We start from the raw sequence: 23,800 nt of genomic DNA on the forward strand, positions 1-23,800 counted from the left end.
TTAATCCGAGTGCTTTAAATCACCTTTTTATTTTAATGTGTGCAAAGTGTGTTAATGTGTTTGACAAGAATTTATTAAGTTCTCGTTTACAGCAAAGCCTGTCTGACTTCTGGTACACACACACACACACACACACACACACACACACACACACACACACACACACACACACACACACACACACACACAAACACATACACACAAATGTCTATAGATTTTGCAGTGTCTGTTCAACTTGCAGCTTTAAATAAACTGATGGGAACAGACTGTAGTCACTTTGTAGTTAATCATAGTTCTAACTTAACAACTTAAAGAGTGAGAAAGAAGTTGTTGCAGAGAAGCAGTAGTTCCATTCTGTATGATTTTGGTTTTTTTGTTAGACCTTTGGGGGAAAAAGCACAATAACCAATTACTGCATGTAAGTGAATTTAATAAACAGGATGAAGATCCTGCATAAATACATGTTTTTTGGCAGTGTGAAAGTTGTTTCATGATTTGAACACCACCAATATTATCCAGTACAAAGCATTTAGTCAAGCATACAAAGTTATTATATAAACATAACAAAACATACATTATACAGGAATGTATCACATGTAATACATTATACATAATGTCTGTTATGTGTTAGCATGAAAAAAGATTCATTCAAACACCACATACAGTATGTGGTGTTTCCTTTTCTCTCACCCTTTCACTCTCTTTCATTACTCAGTGCACAGGATTTAAGGATTCTCACATCACAGGAAACGTCGCTGATTTCAGAATTGAGACTCTGACTTGACCTTTACCCCTTCAGTTGAACACCATGGAACAGAGGTCACCTGTAAGGTCAGGTTCACAGGAAACATGACCACAGAGGAGACAGCAGGTATGAGATGTTTTTCCACACAGGTAACAGAACACTGTTAGTTCTGAGCTACTGTGTGGCCACTGACAAAGTGATGTTTCTGTAAAAACCCACCAAACCTCTACATCTCATCAGTCAACATTTTAAAGTTTACAATTGGTCTATGCTCTTTGTGTGGGACCAGGTCAGTGAGCCCACGACGAGTCCACATGGCTGGAATTGATGTAGATCCAGTTTCTGCTTAGAGAAGTGGGTGGAGCACCTGCCGTACCTCTACAACCCTGGACTGAGGGGTCACAATATCACGTGTGACAGTTTCTTCACATATTATGAGTTTGACCAGCAGCTGCTGAAGAAGAAGATTATGGTTGGCACAGTCAGAAACAACAAGCCTGAGCTGCCCCCTGTGCTACGTGCAACAAGGAGGAGAGAGGCCTTCACCACCCACCACTTTAGTTTCCTACCTCCCAAAAGATGTGTTGCCAAAAGGTTGGTAGATATTGTAGTTGTGTTTATAGTCAGGCTGTTGTTGAATAGTTTCTGTTTGCCTACTTGTTTCCCATTCAGAAGTCCTTTGTCCTGGTCTAACTTGTACGTACACTGTCTTGCTAAAAACATTTTACTCCTATGCAGGAACCTTTAGCAGCAGAAAAATATTGAATATTGATGAAATACTGGACACTGAGGAGGGGAATCCTAGACGGACACAGAGTTTGTGATAAATGATGAGGGTATTTCTTCATGCTAAACAGATTTGAGGTTTGATATTAAGTTCAGCTGCTTTATATTAGAGGCTTAGTGATGGCGTGTCATTTTTGAACCTTAAGACAAGGAGAGCTTACAGAATTGGAAGACAACACAAGGGTTAAATGACAAGGGACATTTCTCAATAAAGAGTACACCAATCCGGAAGTGACAAGTTTGAACTCGGAGTCCAGACTCTAAGGACGTAGAATTATTTAAAACTAAGGCAGCAGTGTTCTTGGTGACAGCTGCAACTTAGCTCAGTAATGATGATACACTCAAACACACCTGTACAGAAGTTGATGTACAGTGACAAAAAATGTTTCATAAAAGATCATTTATAAATGTAACACGCAAAGTTCTTATTGCGCAGATTCAAGTGTGAAAAGGAAGTTGTTTTAGAAATGCAGCGTTTCTACTCTGTATATTTTGCATGAGAGCTCTGAATATGAATTAGCTCAAACCATTAAACCAACAGTTCAGCATGTAGCTGAATTTAAAAACTAGGATTTTCTTTTAAATTCTGAAAGAATTTTTTCACCTAATTAGTGATGAATATTTCTTTTTATAATTTATGAATAAATGTTCTGTGGAAGTTATTTCATGATTTAGCAAACACCACCAACATTACCCAGTAATACAGAGCATTCAGTGATGCTTCCATCGTTATACTGGACATAGAACATATTATACAATATACTGTAGCAGGAGACAGGATTTATTTAAAGGCCACATACAGTAAGTGTTACTTTATTTTCTCTCATTATTCAGTACACACTGGCATATTCCCAACTGGATGCATAAATAATTATGTGATATCAGGTGATTGTAGGTTTAAGTGTAACAGTCTAAGCAGAGATGAATTAATGACCAGCAGTGTGTAAACAACTTCCTGGAAACGTCTTGTATTGCAAAGAGAGAAAACTACAACATGATGAGGAAGAGAGACACACTTCAGAGCAGAGGAGAGAAAGGAGCTAGAGAACAGGACAAAGAGGTAACATTTATTTTATGTGGTTTTAAATTGTGTGTCTGTCCATCTTAAATTAGGACGTTTTTGTTCGTCTTAGTAACTCTGTGCTTCTCTATGAGAGACAATGACACTAACTCAGAGTTTGCAGCTATAATGTCATTTTTGTGATGATACAGGTATTTGTCTTTTAGAGCTGTTGACAACAATTGTGTTGTTAATGGAAATACAAGTGAAACTTTTCTTTCTCTTCATTATTTTTTCTTTTAGAAATAAACAATACTGCAAATATAAATAGTGAAAGTCTAATACCCACAGAGGCTGGACTCTGGGTTGTTTTACCATGTTCGTTCACTATTTCAGGCCAAATTCAAAATGTGATACAACTACACAACAAAAGTGTTGAACCTGGGCCATCAATGTTTAACTCTAGTAACTCTGAAAAAGTCTGGTTTAAGAGGACAAGTGTCTCTGTTGGACCTGAGTTTGAAAAAACTGCAGCATCAGTGTTAATGAGCTCAGACTCTAGATCATATCAGCTCAGAGATTTTTTGTTACTTAGAATAATTTACACAGGTTCCTGTGGTAGATGACTCTTATTCACCCTTATTTATACTGCGTTTTAGTGCAAAGTTTGTCCGGTGGGAGAGTCTGACTGTCTCAAACTGCAAATCAGAATGAAAGTTTTCATCTGGGCGACTCTGCTTTTCTCTGTGAGAAGCAGCAATGCTGATACAGGTATTCAACTTCATTGTAATCTTGTTTTGATGCCATTGTTAATGATATAAGCAAAGCAGTTTGCAAAATATAATGACAAACGTACTTACATATGTTTTCCTTTCATACGTACAAGTTAGATGTAGACCTGTTCATTTTCCTCCTTGACTTCAGTAGCTCAATAGTAGCTTTACTCACAGCACCTATTCACTTACTTTATACGTGTAGTGTAGTTATTTAAATGACTCATTGGTTATCAAGTAGTGTTTATCAAGAGGAGCAGCTTATCTGCATCATTAAATACATTTCATTTGGTAATGTGATATTGTGTTCATTTTCTAGTTCTTTTTGTGTTAACAGGGGCATCACTGGGACGTCCATCCTGTCAAAAGAATTTCTGTATCAGTCTTATTGAAGGTAAAATAACAGCAGAGGCTGGTCTCTGTGTTGTGATACCGTGTTCTTTCTCTACTGATCCTGGTTTTAGACCCCAAAGTGTAGTGTGGTTCAAATGTGAACCATCTAAACCAAAATGTACAGAATCAGACATGATATTTCACAGTAACAAGAACAACCAAAAAGTTCAGTCTGAGTTTAGAGAACGAGTTTCACTGTTGGAGCCTGAAATAAGTCAAAAGAACTGCAGCATCATCATCAATGACCTCAAGGAGTCAGACTCTGGATCATATCAGCTCAGAGTTAATGGGAAACAGGATGGATTTACCTTCACTCCAAGAGCAATTGTCTCTGTTAAAGGTATGAAGAACTATAATAAATACATTTACATCTATTTATAGTCTTAATGGTACATGAAGTAATGTTTGACATTAAACCACCTCTGTGGGCAGTGAGTAGGAACTGCAGTAGTTACATAAGTAACATCACTTCTACCTATTGCTCCATAAAAATGTTTAATGTATCAGATTATTTTGTCTAAATGTAAGTGACAATCCTCAGACTGCTCTCTACTCTCCATTAGGTCTGAGTCAGAAGCCCACAGTGATGATTCCTCATCAAGGCATTTCAAAAGTTTCCAATTGTTTTCAGGCTCAATCTGGGCCTTAATTATTTTGTCAGATAAACCCTAATAGTTTGTCTGGATTTTCCGGTACTTACTGGAATAAAAACTGTTAAGGAGGGTGATGCTTTAAATCTGACATGTACTGTTAAAAGTTTCCCTCCATCAGTTATCACATGGACGAAACATGGTTCTAATAAAACCCCACAAAAGCATTTTACTGTATGTTAACTGTGATTCTGATATTGTGTTTGTGTTTTCAGTTGGTCCAAAGATCTTAAATGACTCTAGATGTGTGAAGCAGTTGGACGTCCTGAGCTGTGTGTGTATCAGTGAGGGGCTTCCTTTACCCACCATCAAATGGCCTCTGTTGGAGACCCACACTGAGTATTCTGTCACTACCACTGTGTCAAACCACACAGTCAACAGCAGCATCAGACTTTCTCTGATGGCTGAGAACAAAACCACTTTTGAGTGTGTCAGCAGCAATGACAATGGACAAACCAAACACAACCTCTCAGTGAAAAATTACCCGCACAATACAGTTTACTGTAAGTTTTGGTACCTGTTTACTTGTTTTGTGATATTATGTGATGAATAACAATCTTTATTATTCTCTTAATTCCAGATAGCCTCACAAATTAGTTATTAAACATTAAACAATTTGACCACAAGTCATCATTGTGTTTTTTAATTGGGATACTTTTTATTATCCATCATTTGTTTAGCAAATTTCCTTAATCTGCTTTGTATTTGCAGTCTGACATCACTTTGGTACAAAGAGACTTTACTAACATTTTCTGAGGGTTCTCATGCTTCCTGTTATGCTCTGTGCTGCTAAACATGTCGATAATATGTTGATGCAATAAAGCTGACAATTATGTGGAATCAGCAGTGTATTATTACTGATTTCTTTGTTAGAAAATAATCATAATTTTAAAATTTTCAGATTAGAAAACAGCATTTTCAAAGCTCAACAAATTCGCTTAAGTAACACACAGTTTCACTTAACATGTTGTTCTTTGTGTCACATCAGCTCTTATGTTATTTCTTACAGCAGATGTTCTGCAACATCATGGACCTAGTGTAGTTCTTCCCTGGACCATTGCTGCTGTATCTCTCTGTGTGAACATCTGTCTCATCTCCACATTGTACCTATGGTAAGTTTCCACATCAGTATTTTATGTTTTTAATGTATGTGAAACAGCAGTTAATGGGCCACTGTTTATTCTCCAATGGAACAAAAGGAAAAAGGTGAAACCAAATCAAGAGGATGGAACCTACATGTCACAAAAAAAACCAGACCAATCATCTGAGTATGACATCATCGCCCAGCCTCTAGACTGACAAGTCTCCACAGGGACCTTTCAGCCAGCGTCTCTGGGATGTATTGCATTGAAAATGCTGTTTATTTTTAATTCTTCTGTATCATTCAGGTTCTGCAAAAAATGTCTTCACTCTGTGGGGGATCATGCACAGGGATAATAATTTTATTTATTGTATTTAATATATATATATATATATATATATATATATATATATATATATACACATATATACACACACATACATATATATGCATATATATGTATATGTGTATGTATGTTTTTTTTGCATGATGCTTTCCTCTTTCTTTTAAAATAATAAAAAAATTAACAATGACTTAACATAGAAAAATCATGATTTCACACACTTTGAAAAGGCTCAAAAAGTTACAAAAAAGAAAATTAATTATTTGACAAAGACGATGAGGGGAGTTAAGGTCCAGTCTGAACTAAAATTCAGATGACTTTCCTGATACTTTAAACAATGATGGACGTGTAACTTCTTTCACACCTTCTGGAGGAGAAGCCTGTTTTTTTTTCTAGAGGAAAAATATTCTGCAAATGTATGAGGCTGATTTTCTATTTACCACACGCTGAAGAAGTTAAATAAGTGATCATCAGAATGTAACACAACCTGAAACCATCTAATGACATTACAGCAGCACGTCAGCATACAGTATGTTGACATGTATTTACTGTAGAAGTCATGTATGGTATTATTTTCTAAAACTCTTTATGAGTCAAATATCATGAAGTAAATGATGCATAAGTTGTGTGATATAAAATACAAAATCTAAAGTTGTACAAAGGTCAGATTTGTAAGCATGTGGCACATGGACATAATGAACATTATTACCCTTTGGGGGCACTGTGGTTCCATCATACATTTACCAACTTTTTTCAACAACTAACAACCTCATTTACTGTGCACATTATTTTCTTGAATTTTTCAGTTTACTGTGCTTATATTTATTATACTTCGCTAAACACAGCTTAGACATCGCATATTGGCGTGTGTATTTGGCCTATTATCTTAAATTATTAGCATTATTTTCGTTGGATTTTACCAATACTTGTATCAAACCTCATGATTTCACTTTTTATAATTTCTTATTCAAAAAACTTGTGTTTATGAAATTTTATGACTGCTTCTGTTTTGGTTTAAAGATAGAGATTGTCATTCAGGTCGGAGGTCGGAGGCCCTGAGACCATGTGCATTTACATGTCTCAAGAAAATGTCTTTGTGTCGATAACCTCTGGTTACAAACATCTGGAGTGTGAGAGATTTACACCAACAGAATTTCATGCTTTCGTCCAGTGCCGTTCTAAAAACTTCATACATGTTTGTTTAATATCCTTCTGTTGCTGGGCAGAACACCCTCCACCCTCAGGCTACTGCTCCCAGGCCTTTTCTCCCTTTATGGTAACCTTTTCCCTTTTCAGCACTTGTATGTCATTGTAATATCAAATATCCTAATATTAAGTTTTCACATTTACAATATTTGTTCAAATTAATCTGTAGAATAATAGCAGCAATGTGGAGAGTTTTCAGCATGTTGAAATTATCATGAGCTCATAATTGGCTCTTTAGATTTCCATCCCCCTTCATTTATGTCATTAAAGAAACTGACACTTGCATCTTTGCAACTAAGGTGTATTTAAATATTGCAGATGGGAAATCATTTTAATTTGAAGTCAACATCTAATTAAATGTCATTATGTATTATACGGTATAATCTATTTCATGGTAGATAGATGTAAGTGAGCTGCACAGTCTGTTGTGCAGCATGTGTCACATCTTTTTTGTGAAATGGTGACTTTGTGAATTATGTGTGATGCCATCTCTCTCTCTCTCTCTCTCTCTCTTCTCTCTCCTCTCTCTCTCTCTCTCTCTCAACGCTGGCAGCAAACGCTGGCGATCCACCTCTACTCCACTTTAGGTTTTGGTTTTTCCTTTGGTATGTTTTTGTGTCTTTAGTGGTCCCAGCTGGCTCCGTAGCAGTATAACTAAGAGCCCCTGAGCTGTAACTATAGGCTTTATCAAAGAGGAAAATATGCCTCTTCTTAAATGAAGAGAGGGTGGCTGCCTCCCAAATCTGAACTAGGTGCTGGTTCCACAGGTCTATATTTTGAGATTGAAGTAATCTATTGGAAATATATGGGACTATGACGTCCTTCAGAGATGGTCGAGCTTGATTATTAGGGGCTTTTTATAAAAATAGATGGGTTTTAAATTATAAATTCTAATGAAGGAGAAATATGATCACTTGTTAATTTCAGTCAGTGCTCGTGCTCCAACATTTTGAATTAATTAGAGACTTTTTAATTGTTTTTTAATAGTTTTTTATGTCTGAGTTAAAGGTCATATCCTGGTCGAGGATAACTTCAGGGTTCCTCTCAGTAGTACTGGGGTAGTACGTCATAGATAAATATAACTGGGTGTCATCTTGGTGAAAATAGAAACATATGAAGTGTTTTTTAGAAATGGTGTATAAAGTAAAACGCATCTGTCCTAACATGGAGCCTCTTGGAATCATAACTAACTTTAGCTTGTTTGGAAGATTTAAACTGCCCACTGCTCACTGCCCGTGAGCTATCAACAGATTGAAAGTTCATAGTTCAAATTAAAGTTTGTTTAATGATTCTGTGCTTGTGTGTAAACATAGTGTGGTGAAGTGCAGGGCTAGAAACACATTTGCACTGACCATTGGCCAATTATTAGTTTAAGTATGGTGCTTATAGCAGGCAGTAACAGCAGCGTGCAAGATGCCAGCAGGCAGGGCACATGGAAAACCATAAGTGGCTGCCACAGTGTACAGAAATATTTGTGCCGAGTGCACACTGGAAGTCCCAAAGTCATTTTGTCTGCACTCGGCACATCTCCAAAGGTGGTTGAAGATGATCAAGCTACGATCCTTTGGGCTGACAAACTGGTGACGGGTGACCAACCGGACATAGTAGTGGTGGACAAACAGAAGACGGCCGTAGTGATAGATGTAGCAATCCTCAGAGAGAGCAACATCAGGAAGAAAGAAGTGATGGTAAAAGCGCCCCAGCACCTACATACTGACCTCCAGCCACTTATCTACTTTACATTGAAGTACCCTTCATCCTCCTCTTCTTCATGTTGAGTCTCTTCATCCCCCTCTGATGGCTTCCTCCTTTTTTTTCTACCACCTCTTGCCCCTGTACACCAACTTCATCTGCTTCCTCTTTTAATTTCTTCCTTTTCAGTTTTACTTGGTGTCTTTGCAGCTTCATTTTTCTATCAGATAGCAGTGAAATGAAGCAATTCATTTGGCAACTGCAGCAAGCCAAAAATATACAGATATATTTTCGTTGCATTAGCTGACAGAGTTAGAAAAGATGTGGAAGGTGGAGTCACATGTGCTAATAAGAACATTGGGAGTTGTGACCCCCCCCCCCCCCCCCCCCCCCCAAACTGGGGAGAGTGGCTCCGGCAGATTCCAGGAACAACATCTGAGCTATCTTTTCAGAAATAAATTAATTAAGATAAATTATATTACAACTTAAATTATAAATTAAGAAATTGACAAGTTAAATTTAACTTAATTTATCAAGAGGATGCACTAATATAGTTGAAATTATTTTACTATAACTTTTATTATAGATTCCTTGACCATTTTTTTTTAGTTCTTGAACATTTGTACAAGTTGAATGTCCATCATTATTGTTTGGGGGTTAATGTTTTATTTGCATCCTTTCACATGCAGCATCAGCAGAGTAACAGTAAGAAGTGTCAGGCTACAAAGGCTGTTTTGTACTTCTTCATTATTGAGACTGGATGCAGCTAATGAGCATGTGCAAGCAGTGAAGTATATTGTGAAGTATAATTGTGATGTGTGAGCTAATGCAACAAAACCTCTAGTGATTTATTCATATCATGCATGCAAAAGACAATTGGGTTGAAACTTGCAAACTTAAAATTCAGTATACTAAGCAAAAAACTGACCTTCCAAGACTGCACTGGATTACCAACAGTAAGATAACAGTTAAAAATGAAAACACATCACATAAGGAGCTGATATGATCCAGAGTCTGACTTGCTGAGCTCATCGACAATGTCGTTTTTTAGACTCAAGTCAGGATCCAACAGCGACATTATATAAAGTGCATTCAGAAAGTATTCGGACCCCCTTTCACTCTCAAGCTCATAAACCTGCAGAGGTGCTTTATAGATTGTGAGGCGTGGCCAGGCAAGCCAGTGTGTGTTAAAGAGGCATCCACGCACTCTGATCTCAGGAGCTAATGTCCCTGTACATATAAAATATGTAACGAGTGGAAAAGAGAATCTTTTCAGAGAAATACAGCAGTTACATCATGACCAGTTTGTTGTTCTTTTTTCTTTTTAAAGAACAGTTTACTCTTGAATAAAAAAAATTGCAATTGTTTTGCCAGATATTGTTGACCAGTCTCATGTTTTTAGTTTTTAAACTAAACACTTTTAATCCGGTTGTCAAGCACTTCATCAAGTCACTTCCCTTTTTATTTTCAACATGTTCCATGAACACGTTGGACTGGTGACCATTATCATGCAAACTGTGTGAGTGTATTTCATAAGAAAGTTCTCGTTTACAAGGAAACCTGTCTTACTTCCAGTACACAAACACATACTGTATCTACAGGTTCTGTAATGTTGAACTTGCACCTAAACTGATGACAATAGACTGTAGTCACTTTGTGGCTAAACATAGTTCTAATTTAGCAACTTAAAGTTTGGGCAGGAAGTTATTGCAGAGAAGCAGAAGATAAATTCTGCATGATTCTTTTATTAGATCCTTATATATGAATTTGCACAATAAACCGTAAAACCAAAAAGTTCACCATGCAGCTGAACTTAAAAGCTAAGATGCTAAGATATTCTCTCTTTAGTTCTGCAAGTATTTTTTATTAATTCAGTTCATTGGTATCACGCCAAATAACAACAAATTTATTTCAAGGCACTTTACATTGTAAGTTACCCAACAAATGCCCCTCGAACAACTAGGCGATGGTGGAGAGGAAAATCTCCCTTTAACAGAAGAAACCTCCAACACAACACCACAGACTACTGTGCCTACTGGGTCGCTAATTGAGACTGAAACTATAACACCATGGTGGTGGAGGTCATTCCAGAGCAAAGGGCTCGATAGGAAAAGGTCCAGTATCCACAGACAGGAGCCCTGCACTCTGGGAGCAGAGAGTACGACATGGGACGTAGTGTTTAAGGAGATGATGTGCACTTGTGTGTCATTAGAAGCACTTTCAAGTCTGATCTGAAATGGACAGAGAGCCAATGAAAGGAGATTGAAATTGCTGTAATAAGGTCAGATTTTGTGGATTTAGTTAAGATTCTAGCTGCAGCCTTCTGGACCTTATGAAGACTTCTAGCTAGTGTGAGGCCTGAAAACAGAACTTTACATTTGTCTAATCTAAAAGACGGCAGTGTTGGTGGTGTGTGTTATTTTAGAGGAGATGGTTTGGTCAGTATACAGGTTATACAGTAATGTACAGTAACAGGAGACAAGATTTATCTAAACACCACAAACAGTATCTGTTTCTTTTATTATCTCTCACCTTTCACACTGTCTCATTATTCAGTACACAGTTGCATTTTCCCAACCTGATGTATTGATTTAGGTTTAGTTGTGACAGTTTAAGCAAAGATAAATTAATGGGCAGCAGTGTGTGGACCACTTCCTGGAAAATGTTTGTATTGCAAAGAGAGAGGAAGTGTAACAAGAAAGTCATACCTCAGAGGTCAGAGAGGAGAGAAGGGAGCTAGAGAACAGGACAAAGAGGTAACAGAAACATTATTTTGTGTGATTTTTAAATTGTGAGCTGTGGAAAACTCTTTCACTCTTTCCTATATATTTTGTATAAACTGGGAAAGTCTAGGAATTGTAGAGATGATATATTCAGTTGTTTTTGAGCTACAGATAAAATCTATTATTTTGGCAGCTGATCTTAAACAGATCATAAAGTGCTTCAAAATAAAACATGTCAGGGAACAAGTTGGCCAAATACCGGTTTTTGCTGTGCTCATGTGTTTTATGCTTCTGGAGTGAACAGTTTGTCCAGTTGAGAAGGAGACTTACTGTAAATTATGTTTGTGTTCGTCCTGGTCACTCTGCTTTTCTCTGTGAGAGACAACAACACTAACACAGGTGGAGTTTGCAGCTCTAATGTCATTTTTCTTATAATACAGGTATTTGTCTTTTAGAGCGGTCGACAAAACTTTGACTGTTAACAGGTAAATACTTTGAAAAATGTATGAAACTGATAACATAATGTGAGATAATACTGCAACAAACATGTTTCCATCTGATGTTGCTGAAAACAGTGAAATGACAGGATACTTCTCTCTTAAACTGACTGTTCACCTCCGCTCGCTTTGAAAGTCATAATTTCCCTCTTCAATTACTTTTTTGTTCTAGAAGGAAAACCAGACTGCAAAAATAAATACACCAACGTGTGATCTAACTAACGTGATAAACCTGGGCCATAAAGAGTCACTGTAACTCTAGTAACAAGGAAAACACTGAGTCTATGTTTAGAGGACGAGTGTCTCTGATGAACCCTGACCTGAGTCTGAAAAACTGCAGCATCATCATCAATGAGCTCAGCAAGTCAGACTCTGGATCATATCAGAGGCTACATCCTTATATAAAATCTTATGTAAAATCTCTCAACTGTAGAATAAATGTCCAACATCGCGTTTAAAGATGTGTGGAGTTTCTTTTGATTCAGCTTTTCCATGTTTACTGCATTTTTAGTTTGTCCGGTGGGAGAGACTGACTGTCTCAAACTGTCAATCAGAATGAAAGTTTTCATCTGGCCGACTCTGCTTGTTTCTGTGAGAAGCAGCAATGCTGATACAGGTATTCAACTTCATAGTAATCTTGGGTAAAGTAGGTAGCAAAATGTAATGACAAATGTACTTACGTATATTTTGACTTTACCAACTCACTCAAAGCACCTATTCACTTACTTGAAAAGTGTAGTGTAGTAATTTAAATGACTCGTTTATTTAGTGCAGTTTATCAAAACGGGAAGTTTTTCTGCATAATTAAATACATTTTATTGTGTATTGTGGGACTGTGTCATTAATATTTTTGATCTGTTTATGTTAACAGAAGCATCACTGGGCAGAAAATCCTTTCATGATAACTTGTGTATCAGTGTTATTGAAGGTGAAATAACAGCAGAGGCTGGTCTCTGTGTTGTGATACCGTGTTCTTCCTCTACTGCTCCTGGTTTTAGAACCCAAAGTATAGTTTGGTTCAAATGTGAACCATCTAAACCAAAATGTACAGAATCAGACATGATATTTCACAGTAACAAAAACAACCAAAAAGTTCAGTCTGAGTTTAGACAACGAGTTTCACTGTTGGAGCCTGAAATAAGTCAAAACAACTGCAGCATCATCATCAATGACCTCAAGGAGTCAGACTCTGGATCATATCAGCTCAGAGTTAATGGTTTATTATCTGGGAAACAGGATGGATTTACATTCACTCCAAGAGCAACAGTCTCTGTTAAAGGTATGAAGAACTATAATAAATACATTTAGATCTATTTATAGTCTTAATGGTACATGAAGTAATGTTTGGCATTAAACCACCTCTGTGGGCAGTGAGTAGGAACTGCAGTAGTTACATAAGTAACATCACTTCTACCAATTGCTCCATAAAAATGTTTACTTTATCAGATTATTTTTGTCTAAATGTAAGTGACAATCCTCAGACTGCTCTCTACTCTCCATTAGGTCTGAGTCAGAAGCCCACAGTGATGATTCCTCCACTGACAGAGGGACATCAGGCCACATTGACCTGCACTGCTCCTGGTCTCTGCTCTGGATCTGTTCCTGAAATTACCTGGACATGGAGAAGAGCAGGAGTTAATGATTCTCACATCATAGGAAACATCACTGATTTCAAGACTGAGAATCTGACTGCTGTCACTCAGAGACACAGCTCAACTTTGACCTTTGACCCTTCAGCTGAACACCATGGCACAGAGGTCACCTGTAAGGTCAGGTTCACAGGAAACATGACAACAGAGGAGACAGTGACTCTGAATGTGTCCTGTAAGTAAAACTAAGCTGTAACTTTTCCATCTACATGCATGTTAAGAGATACACTGTCATATAGTTAATCTGAACTGTGTTCAAGTTTAGGGTTGTTTTGAAATTGTATTTAATAAATATTACATGTTGTCTTATAGATGTGAAGGAAGTTAAAATCACTGGGAAAACAATTGTAAATGAGGGTGAGACTCTGTTAACCTTTACTGTTAGGAATTTACATGCAGTCATAAATACTGTAAACTGTGAGTACAGCAAACTGTGCATTCATCATAAAATAGAAAACACACCACAAAGCTTAGTGTAGATACTCTGAAACTAATCAATGTGTTAAAAAATGTTTTACTCTCGATTATATTTTACTGGCATATTTTCTTAGATGTTAAGGAACTGAAATTAAACAGAAATACAAAGTGAAGACTGATGAAGTTCTAACCTGAATCTGATATTATATGGACTACATCTGGGATCATAAAAATAAACACAAATCACAAAAGCATGTTGGGCCAGCATCTATAATATGACATTAGACAGTTATGGACAGTTCAACTGTACAGAAAAATATCTGAGCATCACCCAATACAGTTATTGTAAAAATATATGAGTACAATGTGAAAATGCCCTTTGAGAGAAAATATAATTTAGATATAGTAAATATAGGGTTCTTCATTATTTTTTTCATTTTTCATTTTAAAGGCTTCCAGGTTATTTTCAAACTGAATCTTGGGTCATGTTTAGAAAAACATGATTTTCTCAGATAAACTAATAGTTTTTCTGAAATTTTCTCTTAAAGATGTGCAGAAACCTTTAATTACTGGAATAAAAACTGTTAAGGAGGGTGATGATTTAAATCTGACATGTTCTGTTGAAAGTTTCCCTCCGTCTGTTATCACATGGACTAAACATGGTTCTAACAAAACCCTACAAAATGGAACAGCTACTCTTTTCATCACTAATGTGACAGCAGAAGATTCTGGACGATACATTTGTACCACAGAACATCAGATCATGGCTCTGACTACAGACTGTGATGTAACTGTAACTGAGACATGTAAATAGACTTCTTTTGTATGAAAGAGCCTTTATGTTAATAGTAGTTTACTGTATGTTAACTGTGATGCTGATACTGTGTTTGTGTTTGCAGTTGGTCCGAAAATCTTAAATGACTCTAGATGTGTGAATCAGTTGGACGTCCTGACCTGTGTGTGTATCAGTGAGGGGCTTCCTTTACCCACCATCAAATGGCCTCTGTTGGAGAACCACACTGAGTACTCTGTCACTACCACTGTGTCAAACCACACAGTCAACAGCAGCATCAGACTTTCTCTGATGGCTCAGAGCAAAACCACTTTTGAATGTGTCAGCAGCAATGACAATGGACAAACCAAACACAACCTCTCAGTGAAAAATGTCTCACAACAAGACGTTAAAGATCACTGTAAGTGCTGCTACCTACTGTAACTGCTTGTTCTCTTATATTATCACCAAGAACAACAAGAAAACAGCTGTAACCATAATTATTTTTTCCCACTTGACTTCAGATTCCCTCACAGATTTATCCACAAACATTGATTGGCTACAGGTCATTCCTGCATTTCTCATTGGGATTCTTCTTTCTGCAACCATCACCTGTTCAGCAAGGAAATGCATCAGGTATAGTTTTACTATTCTGGGTTTTAAATTCTTTTTTGGTCAAGAATTTGTGTTTTTTTGTCCTGTCATTTAACTGACTTTGTAAAGTAGCATCACACAAGTGTTTTAGCACATTTATCCAATTTACAGTTCAATTTACATAATTAGTACTTAAATACTAAATATTTCTTGAGGTATATCATAACATTCCTCAGTGTGTTCTTACTGCAGCACCTAGTACACATATTCAGATTGTAGAGACAAGAAATTTGAGCCTCATGTCTGTTTTTGTTTTGTGTAGATTGTTGTATGCTGAACAAAATACATATATTTTCCACACGTGATCGAGCAAATGATTCATTATTTGTCGATTTATATCCTACCTCTCACCCACATATTGCTGGTATTGCTGGTCATAAATAGTCATGCAATGCATTGACTTTCTAATTCATAAATCTGTGTTATATGAATAGGGGAAATTATGGAAACTGCACACAGAAAGTTCTGTGGCTGTCAAGTGATGCTGCTGAGCCACTGTCACACCTACGTGACCTTTTTGTCTTTTATCAACCTGTTATGAAACGCAGTGACTTTAACTACAAAATACATGTTTAATACTTTTAATATTATTTGTTAATGTTTGTCACATTACATTGTTCTCTAGAAAAAAACAGAGTTCTGTAAATCTGACTGAGAATGTGGAGATGGTGACCACTCAGGCAGTTCCACTGGTAATTATTGACTTTTATTTCTATTATATCTCTTTCTATTATTATTTGCAGTTAATAAGTTATTTGTCTTCCACTTCTATCATTGTCCTTTGATTTCAACACTGGGAGTTAAACCAAACAGGTTCTAGTCAAATCTAATCCATCATAAAAGATCAGGTCTGCATTTTGGTCCAATAATTCTTATAGTCACAGTGACAGTGCTTCAAATTACTTTTGTGACTTTGTTTTGTGGAAGCTGAAATTTCATAAGTTAGATACTAAAGATATCATTTCTACATTGATTCTTACAGGTTGATGCTGATCAAGCAATAGTAGATGATATAACTCGTGACCAACAGGCAGCTGAAGGAGCTGAGGCTGCTTGGCCCTTAGCACCTGGTGAAGATAACGTGAATCCAAAAGAAGCGGAGTACGCTGACATCGACGTCTCCAAGTTGAAAAGAAAGAGTCCCACAGAGGACAAGGGGACACAAAAAACCAGCGACTCGGAATACGCTGAAATTAAGAAAGAAAAAACTATGGACAGACAAAATAATGGCCGAGAAGAGAGTGAGATGTTGGTGGTTTATGAAGAGGCAGCCGTGGTGATGGGAGATAAGGAGTCAGAACAGGTTATTCAGGCAGAGGTGGAGGGAGGTGAGGATATGGCACTTTATTCTAATGTTAATGAAATAATGGGGCGGATTTACCTTAATGGAGTCTCTGAAGAATAAAAGTGTTTGACGCTTTAAAAGCCCAATTTTAAAGCAATATGAGACTAATGGACTCATCAAAATAACAGAAATGTTATATAATTTTAAAAAATCAACAAAAACAATAACTTACAGTTTGAATGACCACTGTACATAATGGACAGCAAGTGTTTTAACAGTGTGTTGGCACAAACGAAGGAGACTTCCTGGGCATATATTTCTCATGTCACATTTTTTTAATTTTGATATCTTCTCTCTTCAACATGTAGATGACATTTCCGTGTGTGTTGATTAGCACCGCGATGTAACACCATTCAATGTAACCACAGTAAAAGGTGTAAAAGGCCTAGTGCACACACTGTATCATTCATTCAGCCCATTCATCTTCAGCTTCACATCAAATCAGCTGTGTAGAATAACTTGAAATATCAGCAGAGAACAGTAAAAAGCAAAAAGCTGGGAAACAAAGTTATGCTAAAAAATTATGTTTACACTAATGTTAATGTCCATTACTAGATTCAAGTCTTGAATATCATGTAGAACAGCTTTAGACGCATGATCATTACAAATTATAATTAGTAGTAGTTTTACTGTTAGTATTAACTTATTATATTTAAGTAACTAAATCCAGTCCAGACATATCTATTGACTGTGTTGAAATTTTCTTTTTTGTCTTTAATTTTCATGAGAAATTCCAAACGGAAACTTGGACCATCTTTTGTTTTTACTTTGAACTAAACAGTTTGAGTCTGTGGCCCCACCTGTGCACAGGTGGATAATCCGTGTGCAGGACACTGAAAGCTGCTGTAAAGTTACCAGTGCTCAGGCCAGTGCAGAGCTGCTGCTCTAAGTCCTATGTGGGAATGTGAGGTAACTTTTAAAAAGAACGATCTCTTTTCGTGTCACTGAGTACATATACAAGTTGCAATAAAAACTCGTTCTCTTCATTTAACCCATCCCCCTGGGAGGAGCGGTGGGCGGCCGCAGGTCACGCCTGGGGAGCTGCGTTCATAGCACTGAGTGACTGAGTGACTTGCTCTTGGAATCACCTCGTGCACGAGCTGGAATGTGAACCTGGAAACCTGATGCGTAGCTGTTCTATATTCAGTATGAAAATAGGCAAAGATGTGGCTGAAATTCCTACTTTGGTAAAACCACTGTGCACATTTAACTAAATGCAGTGTTGGCGCCTCATCATTTGTTTGTTTGTGCCCAAAAGCTCTGCTGAATCCCCAGTGCCTCTTTATTTTCCACTTTGCCCCTCTGGCTGTTAATCCTGATCTTAAATACTGAACAAGTGTCCTTCGTGTTTATACTTTGTTAGTCTGACTTTAATAAGGAATCTTAAGTTCGGTCAGTTCATACGCTTCAGTCTTGCACTGTAGCACAATGTGAAAATAGGAAGTTATCAGAGATGCTGAAAATGAAGTGATGCCAAATAAGGAAATCTGTAAATGCATACTCACTATAGTGTCTTTGCTCAGAACAGCTCACACATATCTTGCACAATATGCAGAGATACAGATGCTAGAAGATAAAATGAAGAAACAAAATACACGCAGATACTTTCCATTGGAAACTGAATGTGTACAATTTTTTTTTACATGTGAATACATTTAAAACTATTCTTAGATTATCATTAGTCGACCTTTGCTCTAGACATCAGTAGGCTCTGCATTGTACTCTGCAAGATAAAGATATAAACACCATAAATAATCACAAATTGTCACTCAACAAGCCAACACCTACTTATGTGTTGATCTGTTTCTCAAGATGACCAAGATTATTATTTATGTTTTGTGCAAACGCCACAAACTTCCCTTTTCTTAACATTTCACACAGCCGCTCTCAATCATGACACTGGTACAGTGTCAGTCCAACAATCGAAATGTTTTCATCCCTTTCATTCATGTTGAAGCTACATATTCCGAGAACGACATGGGATGCATATTATGATACTGTTATACCTGTATTAGATTCAGGTAGTCTGACGCGAGCAGCAATACAGTTCGTTGTGCAACACTTTCACAGTAAGAAAAAAGAGATCCAAAAGTGACAAGAGGAAGGACTGGCTACAAGCAGAGTCTCAAAGAAGGCGTCACTGAGGTTGAGCTGTTGCACTGTTGTATGTCAGGGGGCCAAAGAAAACCCCAGGGGACAGCGATACTTAAATGTGCCAAATGTAGAATAGTAGAACGTGCAACATCCTGTATTAACATCTGTGCTGCGGAGCTGTTACTGGTCCAGTTTGATCAACCAAACTTCCTGTATTAACGACACTTTTTGTACATCGCTGCTGCATTTGAAGAGAAGAGTTTGACCCGTGGAGGCAAAGACTAAGTGTCTCAGTTACTGGATCAGGATGTTCTTTTTCAAGTGGGCGACTCTGCTCTTGGCAGTGTGGAGACACAGTGCTGGCACAGGTACTTCTTATGCAATCTTGGTACAAAAGTGAATGCAACTATATATTTTCTTATGTTGCTGAAGGCATTATTAGTAATGGAAGTTAAATAGACTTTCGATTGCTGTTGTAGTGTCTCTTATGAATATTGTATCATTTTTATTTTCCAAAATTGCAGATAAGTATTATTTTTAAAAGTTTAGCTAAACACCTGTTTAAAGCCTCCTTATTGTTTGGCAGAAACTGTTGAGCTAATCAGTCATTTATCAAAAAATACATGTATAAAAATATGCAAACATCTAAAATCTAAATATAGTGCTTTTTTATTTTTCTGACCATTGCTGTTTTCTGAGAGGTCCCGGGGACCACGACTGTCTAACACTACGTCAGATATTGGTTTAACACTGCTGCAAATGGCTGTATTTGCCCCCCTCACATGTTCAGCAGTGTTTCTGTGATGTTAATACTTTTCAGAAAATTTAGTTTCTTTCTCTCCATCAGGAATTATAAATCATGATGTATCCGCCGATCTGCCACCACATTAAGTTCACCTGTACTACCTAATGCAATCCAGTGCAGCTGCTCATATAAAATCTACTTTTATAATTAGTGGTTAGTGCTGATGCCTCACAGTTGGAAGGTTCACAGTTCAAATCGCTGCCCAACTGTGGTCTATCTGTGTGGACTTTAGATGTTCCGCCCGTCTTGTCCGGGTTTCCTCCCTGTACTCCATCTTCCTCCTGCAGTCCAAAAACATGCATGTTAGGTGAATTGGTGACTCTAAATTGTCCTTAGATATGAATGATTGTCTGTCTGTGAATGTCTCTCTGTGTTGGCCCTGAGATAGAAGGGACACCTGTCCAGGGTATTGCATGTCTATCGTCCAGTGACAGCTGGGATAGGCTCCAGCCCTCTGCGAATCTGAACAGGATAAGTGGTTAAAGATAATGGACAGAAGGATGATTTCTCTGCTTTTTAGTCGAAACTCTTACAGTAATAAACAGATAATTCTACTTTGCGTTTAATACTGAGGTCATGGTTGGTAGAGTTGGACTGAAATGCAATAGGAGGGGGACAAAACAATAGAACCACCTCTAAATATAAAGCACGGCAGTATGACTCCACCACCCACTATGACATATGTTGTCTAATTACCACCTTTCTGACAGTTCAACTTAAAAACTGAGAAATTAAAACCTTGTATATTGGAATTCATGGCTGAGCTGCTGTAAAGGATCAAATTAGATTTTACAGGTGTACTTAATATTGTGGTTTATGAGTGTACCTGTAATTGGTATTTAGACATCTTCTTTTCCTAATTGTCTCTTTTGTATTTCTTGGTGTCAACATTAGAATCTCCAGGGGAAAATAAGCTCTGTCAACATGGATCTTGTTTCAACCTCAGTGTAGCAGGGCAAACAGCAGAGGCTGGACTCTGTGTTGTGATACCATGTTCTTTTACTACCAATGAAAAACACACTGCTCAACATGTAGCTTGGTACAAATGTGAAGGATCTGAACATACCTGTAATAAGTCATTAATATTTGACTCCAACAAGAATGAACCTGCTTCAGAGTTTAAAGAACGAGTGTCAATGTTGGAGCCAGACTTGAGTAAGAAGAACTGCAGCATCACCATCAGGAACCTCAAAAAGTCAGACTCTGGATTCTATGAGGTCAGAGTTTATGGGAAATTCAGTGGGACGAAAGATGACTACATGTTGTCTAATAAGACAAACATCACTGTCACAGGTAGGAAGAGTTACAAAAGTGTTTATTCACTGAATAAATTCATAGTAATGAGTGGAACACACACCACTGTGAAATTATATTTGTTTGAAACGCAGAGAACGTGTTTCACGACACAGTGAAATCTTCAAATTTGACCTTTAACCTGTCAGCTGAACACCATGGTGCACAAGTCACCTGTAAAATCAGTTTCACAGGCAACATGAACACAGAGGAGACGCTGACTCTCAATGTGACCGGTGAGTAAAACATACCGTTACATATCATACAGTTACATTCACTTTGCTAAATGGTAAAAATCAGGCTCCCTGCTGAGGTTGTTAAGCTCCAGCATGATTTGGAGAAGTTCCTCATGTATAAAATATATCATATAAATGCTTCCTTACTGTGCATCTGTACTGTAAAAATATCTGGATAACAAGTGGAGTAATTCATTGTACTGTCCACCTTCTCACAGTCTTGCTTAAAATCTGCTGCAGATGAGAGAGAAAATATTGTGTAAGGGCTTTGTAAAAAACATTTTTATTAATTGTGACTACTTAAAATAGGTGGGAATTATGTTTGATGTGTGATTAATTCAATTTAAATGTTTTCTTAAAGGCGTGAAAGAGTCTGGAATCACTGAACAAAGTTCCAAACATCTTTGTACAAACCAGATTACGGATACAACTGTGACATGTGAGTGCTGTAAACGGACTGATTTTGGAAGACAGGTGAACAGTTCTCATATTTGGCCCTGTTCTGCTTTTTTACAGCACCACTAACGTTTTCAAACAATTCTGGGTGTCACAAAGAGTCCGACGTCTTGACCTGTGTGTGCATCTTTGACGGGTTCCCCATACACTCCATCCACTGGCCATTAATTAAGAACTACACCAACTACTCTGTGATTACCACTGTGACAAACCACACAGTGAACAGTTCACTCACAGTAACTGTTACAGATGACATGAACACTACTATTAAGTGTGACGATATGATCGTTGTGTGTCACACCCAAAGGGAAGAAGGTAAATGTTACATGTTTTTCTTAATCTGCTTTAACATGCTGTAAAATGTGTTGTAGAAAAAGAGCCTGCAGTGGCCTCGGTTAAAAAAAAAGGATGTGTTCTTGTTAATTGCAGATGCAGGAATAAATCTGTTTGAAATTGTTCAAAAGCTGGAAGTTATCGTTGCATTTTTCATTGGTGTACTTCTCTCTACAATCTTCTGCTGTTTGATGAGAGTATGCTGCAGGTAAAGCTTTTTTTTAATTTAAACTTTATTTTAATTAGATTTTGTTAGTTCATCTGTATCCCAGTATGTGAATAATAGGGCCACACATTCTGTAGGACACTATGATAAATATTATAGTAAGTGTACAAGAACAGAAAGATCCATCAGACTGTTTGTGTACAGCTTGTTCAAGTGTAATTAATTTATTAATCTGCTCATTTTCTTTTTAATATTAATGTCATTTATTCAGGAAAAAACACAAGACCCCTGCAAATGTGGAGACTATGGAGATGGTAATCCATCAGGAGAGTCCACTGGTATTTATAATTACACATCCTGTCATTTTATACATTATTCAAAGACAGATGTGAATTTGATAATTGGTGACATCTAGTGGCAAAATGACAAAAGACTCTTTGTAAACTGTACATTTGAATGAGCCATTTCATTTGGTTCAGGCATTGACTCACATTGATGGTGTTTTCCCACCAAATTAATGTAATTTCTGTGTTGCATTTGACAGATAGAAGATGGTCAGGCAGTAGAAGATGATCACAGTGATCCCCAAGAAGCAGCTGAAGCAGGAGCAGGTGCGGCAGCAGGCAAATCGGACGTGGAGTACTCCACCATTCATTTCTCTGCATCGAAAAGCAATAGTGTAGCAAAGTTGGAGAATTTACCAGAGACCCCAGAGACAGAGTATGCTGAAATCAAAACAGAAGCAGTGGAGAGACGAGCCGGAGAGGACAGACAGGAGACGGGGAATATGGAGGAGGCAGAGGAGGCGGGAGGGGATGCGCTGTATTCTGATGTGAAGGATGTCATGGGTGAGATTTAAGCATCGTGTGGTGTGATTGTGCATAGAGTGAGTTTGCAGTGTTAGATGTCTGATGGGATGGCTGCTTGCTGTCATGTTAAATAGTACCACAGTATGTGCAGTTTCAACCATGGCACAGTGATTAATCAAAAATCAATAACTAAAGCTTAGTTTAGCCTTTAAAGCAGTTAACTGTTAACACCAACAGTGGCCATTGTACAGTAGTTTACAATCTACTGAACGTTTTTATATTTTCGAGAGAATCGTGTACTTAGAAATGTGTTTCATTTTGAAATCTTCTCATAATCTCTGTCACTTTGCAAAAAAAAAGGCTACAAATTTTTATGATATCTTAAATGTGTGTGTGCAGTAAGTCAATAACTTTTTGCATGTAAAGTGTTTAATGATTCATGTACACTGCAATAGTTTAAATAATATTAGGATTCTGCTCGCTTGCAAGAAACTTTGAAAATAGTTCCTACGTGCCTTAAGTGAAGTGTGCACAAAATACTCAGACATACTGTACCTTCGCTCAGGTAACCTAAACTTATTTCATTCTAATCAAATGCAAAGATGCTCCATCTTTCTCATACAACGTTATTATAACAAAATATTTCGGTGTTAGAAACAAGAAGAAACGGGAGGTTTTGCTGCCATGGTTACACGTATCAGTACATCAGCCTTGGTTTTAGCCTAGAATGTGTTTACAGTTTGGACAGTTCAGTAACGTACGTATCACAAGTACCATGTGTTTTGTGCCTGCGAGTTCAGATTAGATCAGATTATGACTTGTGCTTTTGATTTAAAATGTGACACTTAGGAACTAAGGGTTTTAAAGTCGTCTGTCATATTT

At 37.3% G+C, this 23,800-nt stretch overlaps 1 protein-coding gene across 1 annotated transcript; it reads left to right on the forward strand.

Annotated features, from left to right (window-relative positions):
* The first annotated feature begins 1,847 nt into the window (after positions 1-1,847).
* Positions 1,848-22,979, forward strand: LOC137130187 (uncharacterized). Its single transcript, XM_067510007.1, has 18 exons — positions 1,848-2,591; positions 3,191-3,302; positions 3,642-4,037; positions 13,393-13,713; positions 13,851-14,011; positions 14,449-14,761; positions 14,855-15,148; positions 15,252-15,363; positions 16,007-16,073; positions 16,364-16,784; positions 19,165-19,188; positions 20,520-20,918; positions 21,014-21,154; positions 21,516-21,593; positions 21,671-21,925; positions 22,040-22,151; positions 22,381-22,447; positions 22,654-22,979. Exons 1-18 carry the CDS (start codon positions 2,526-2,528, stop codon positions 22,966-22,968), a joined length of 3,654 nt encoding a protein of 1,217 aa, XP_067366108.1. The 5' UTR covers positions 1,848-2,525; the 3' UTR covers positions 22,969-22,979.
* Positions 22,980-23,800: the final 821 nt, after the last annotated feature.

This window comes from Channa argus, chromosome 7 (assembly GCF_033026475.1).
Source record: "Channa argus isolate prfri chromosome 7, Channa argus male v1.0, whole genome shotgun sequence".
Taxonomy (NCBI): Eukaryota; Metazoa; Chordata; class Actinopteri; order Anabantiformes; family Channidae; genus Channa; species Channa argus.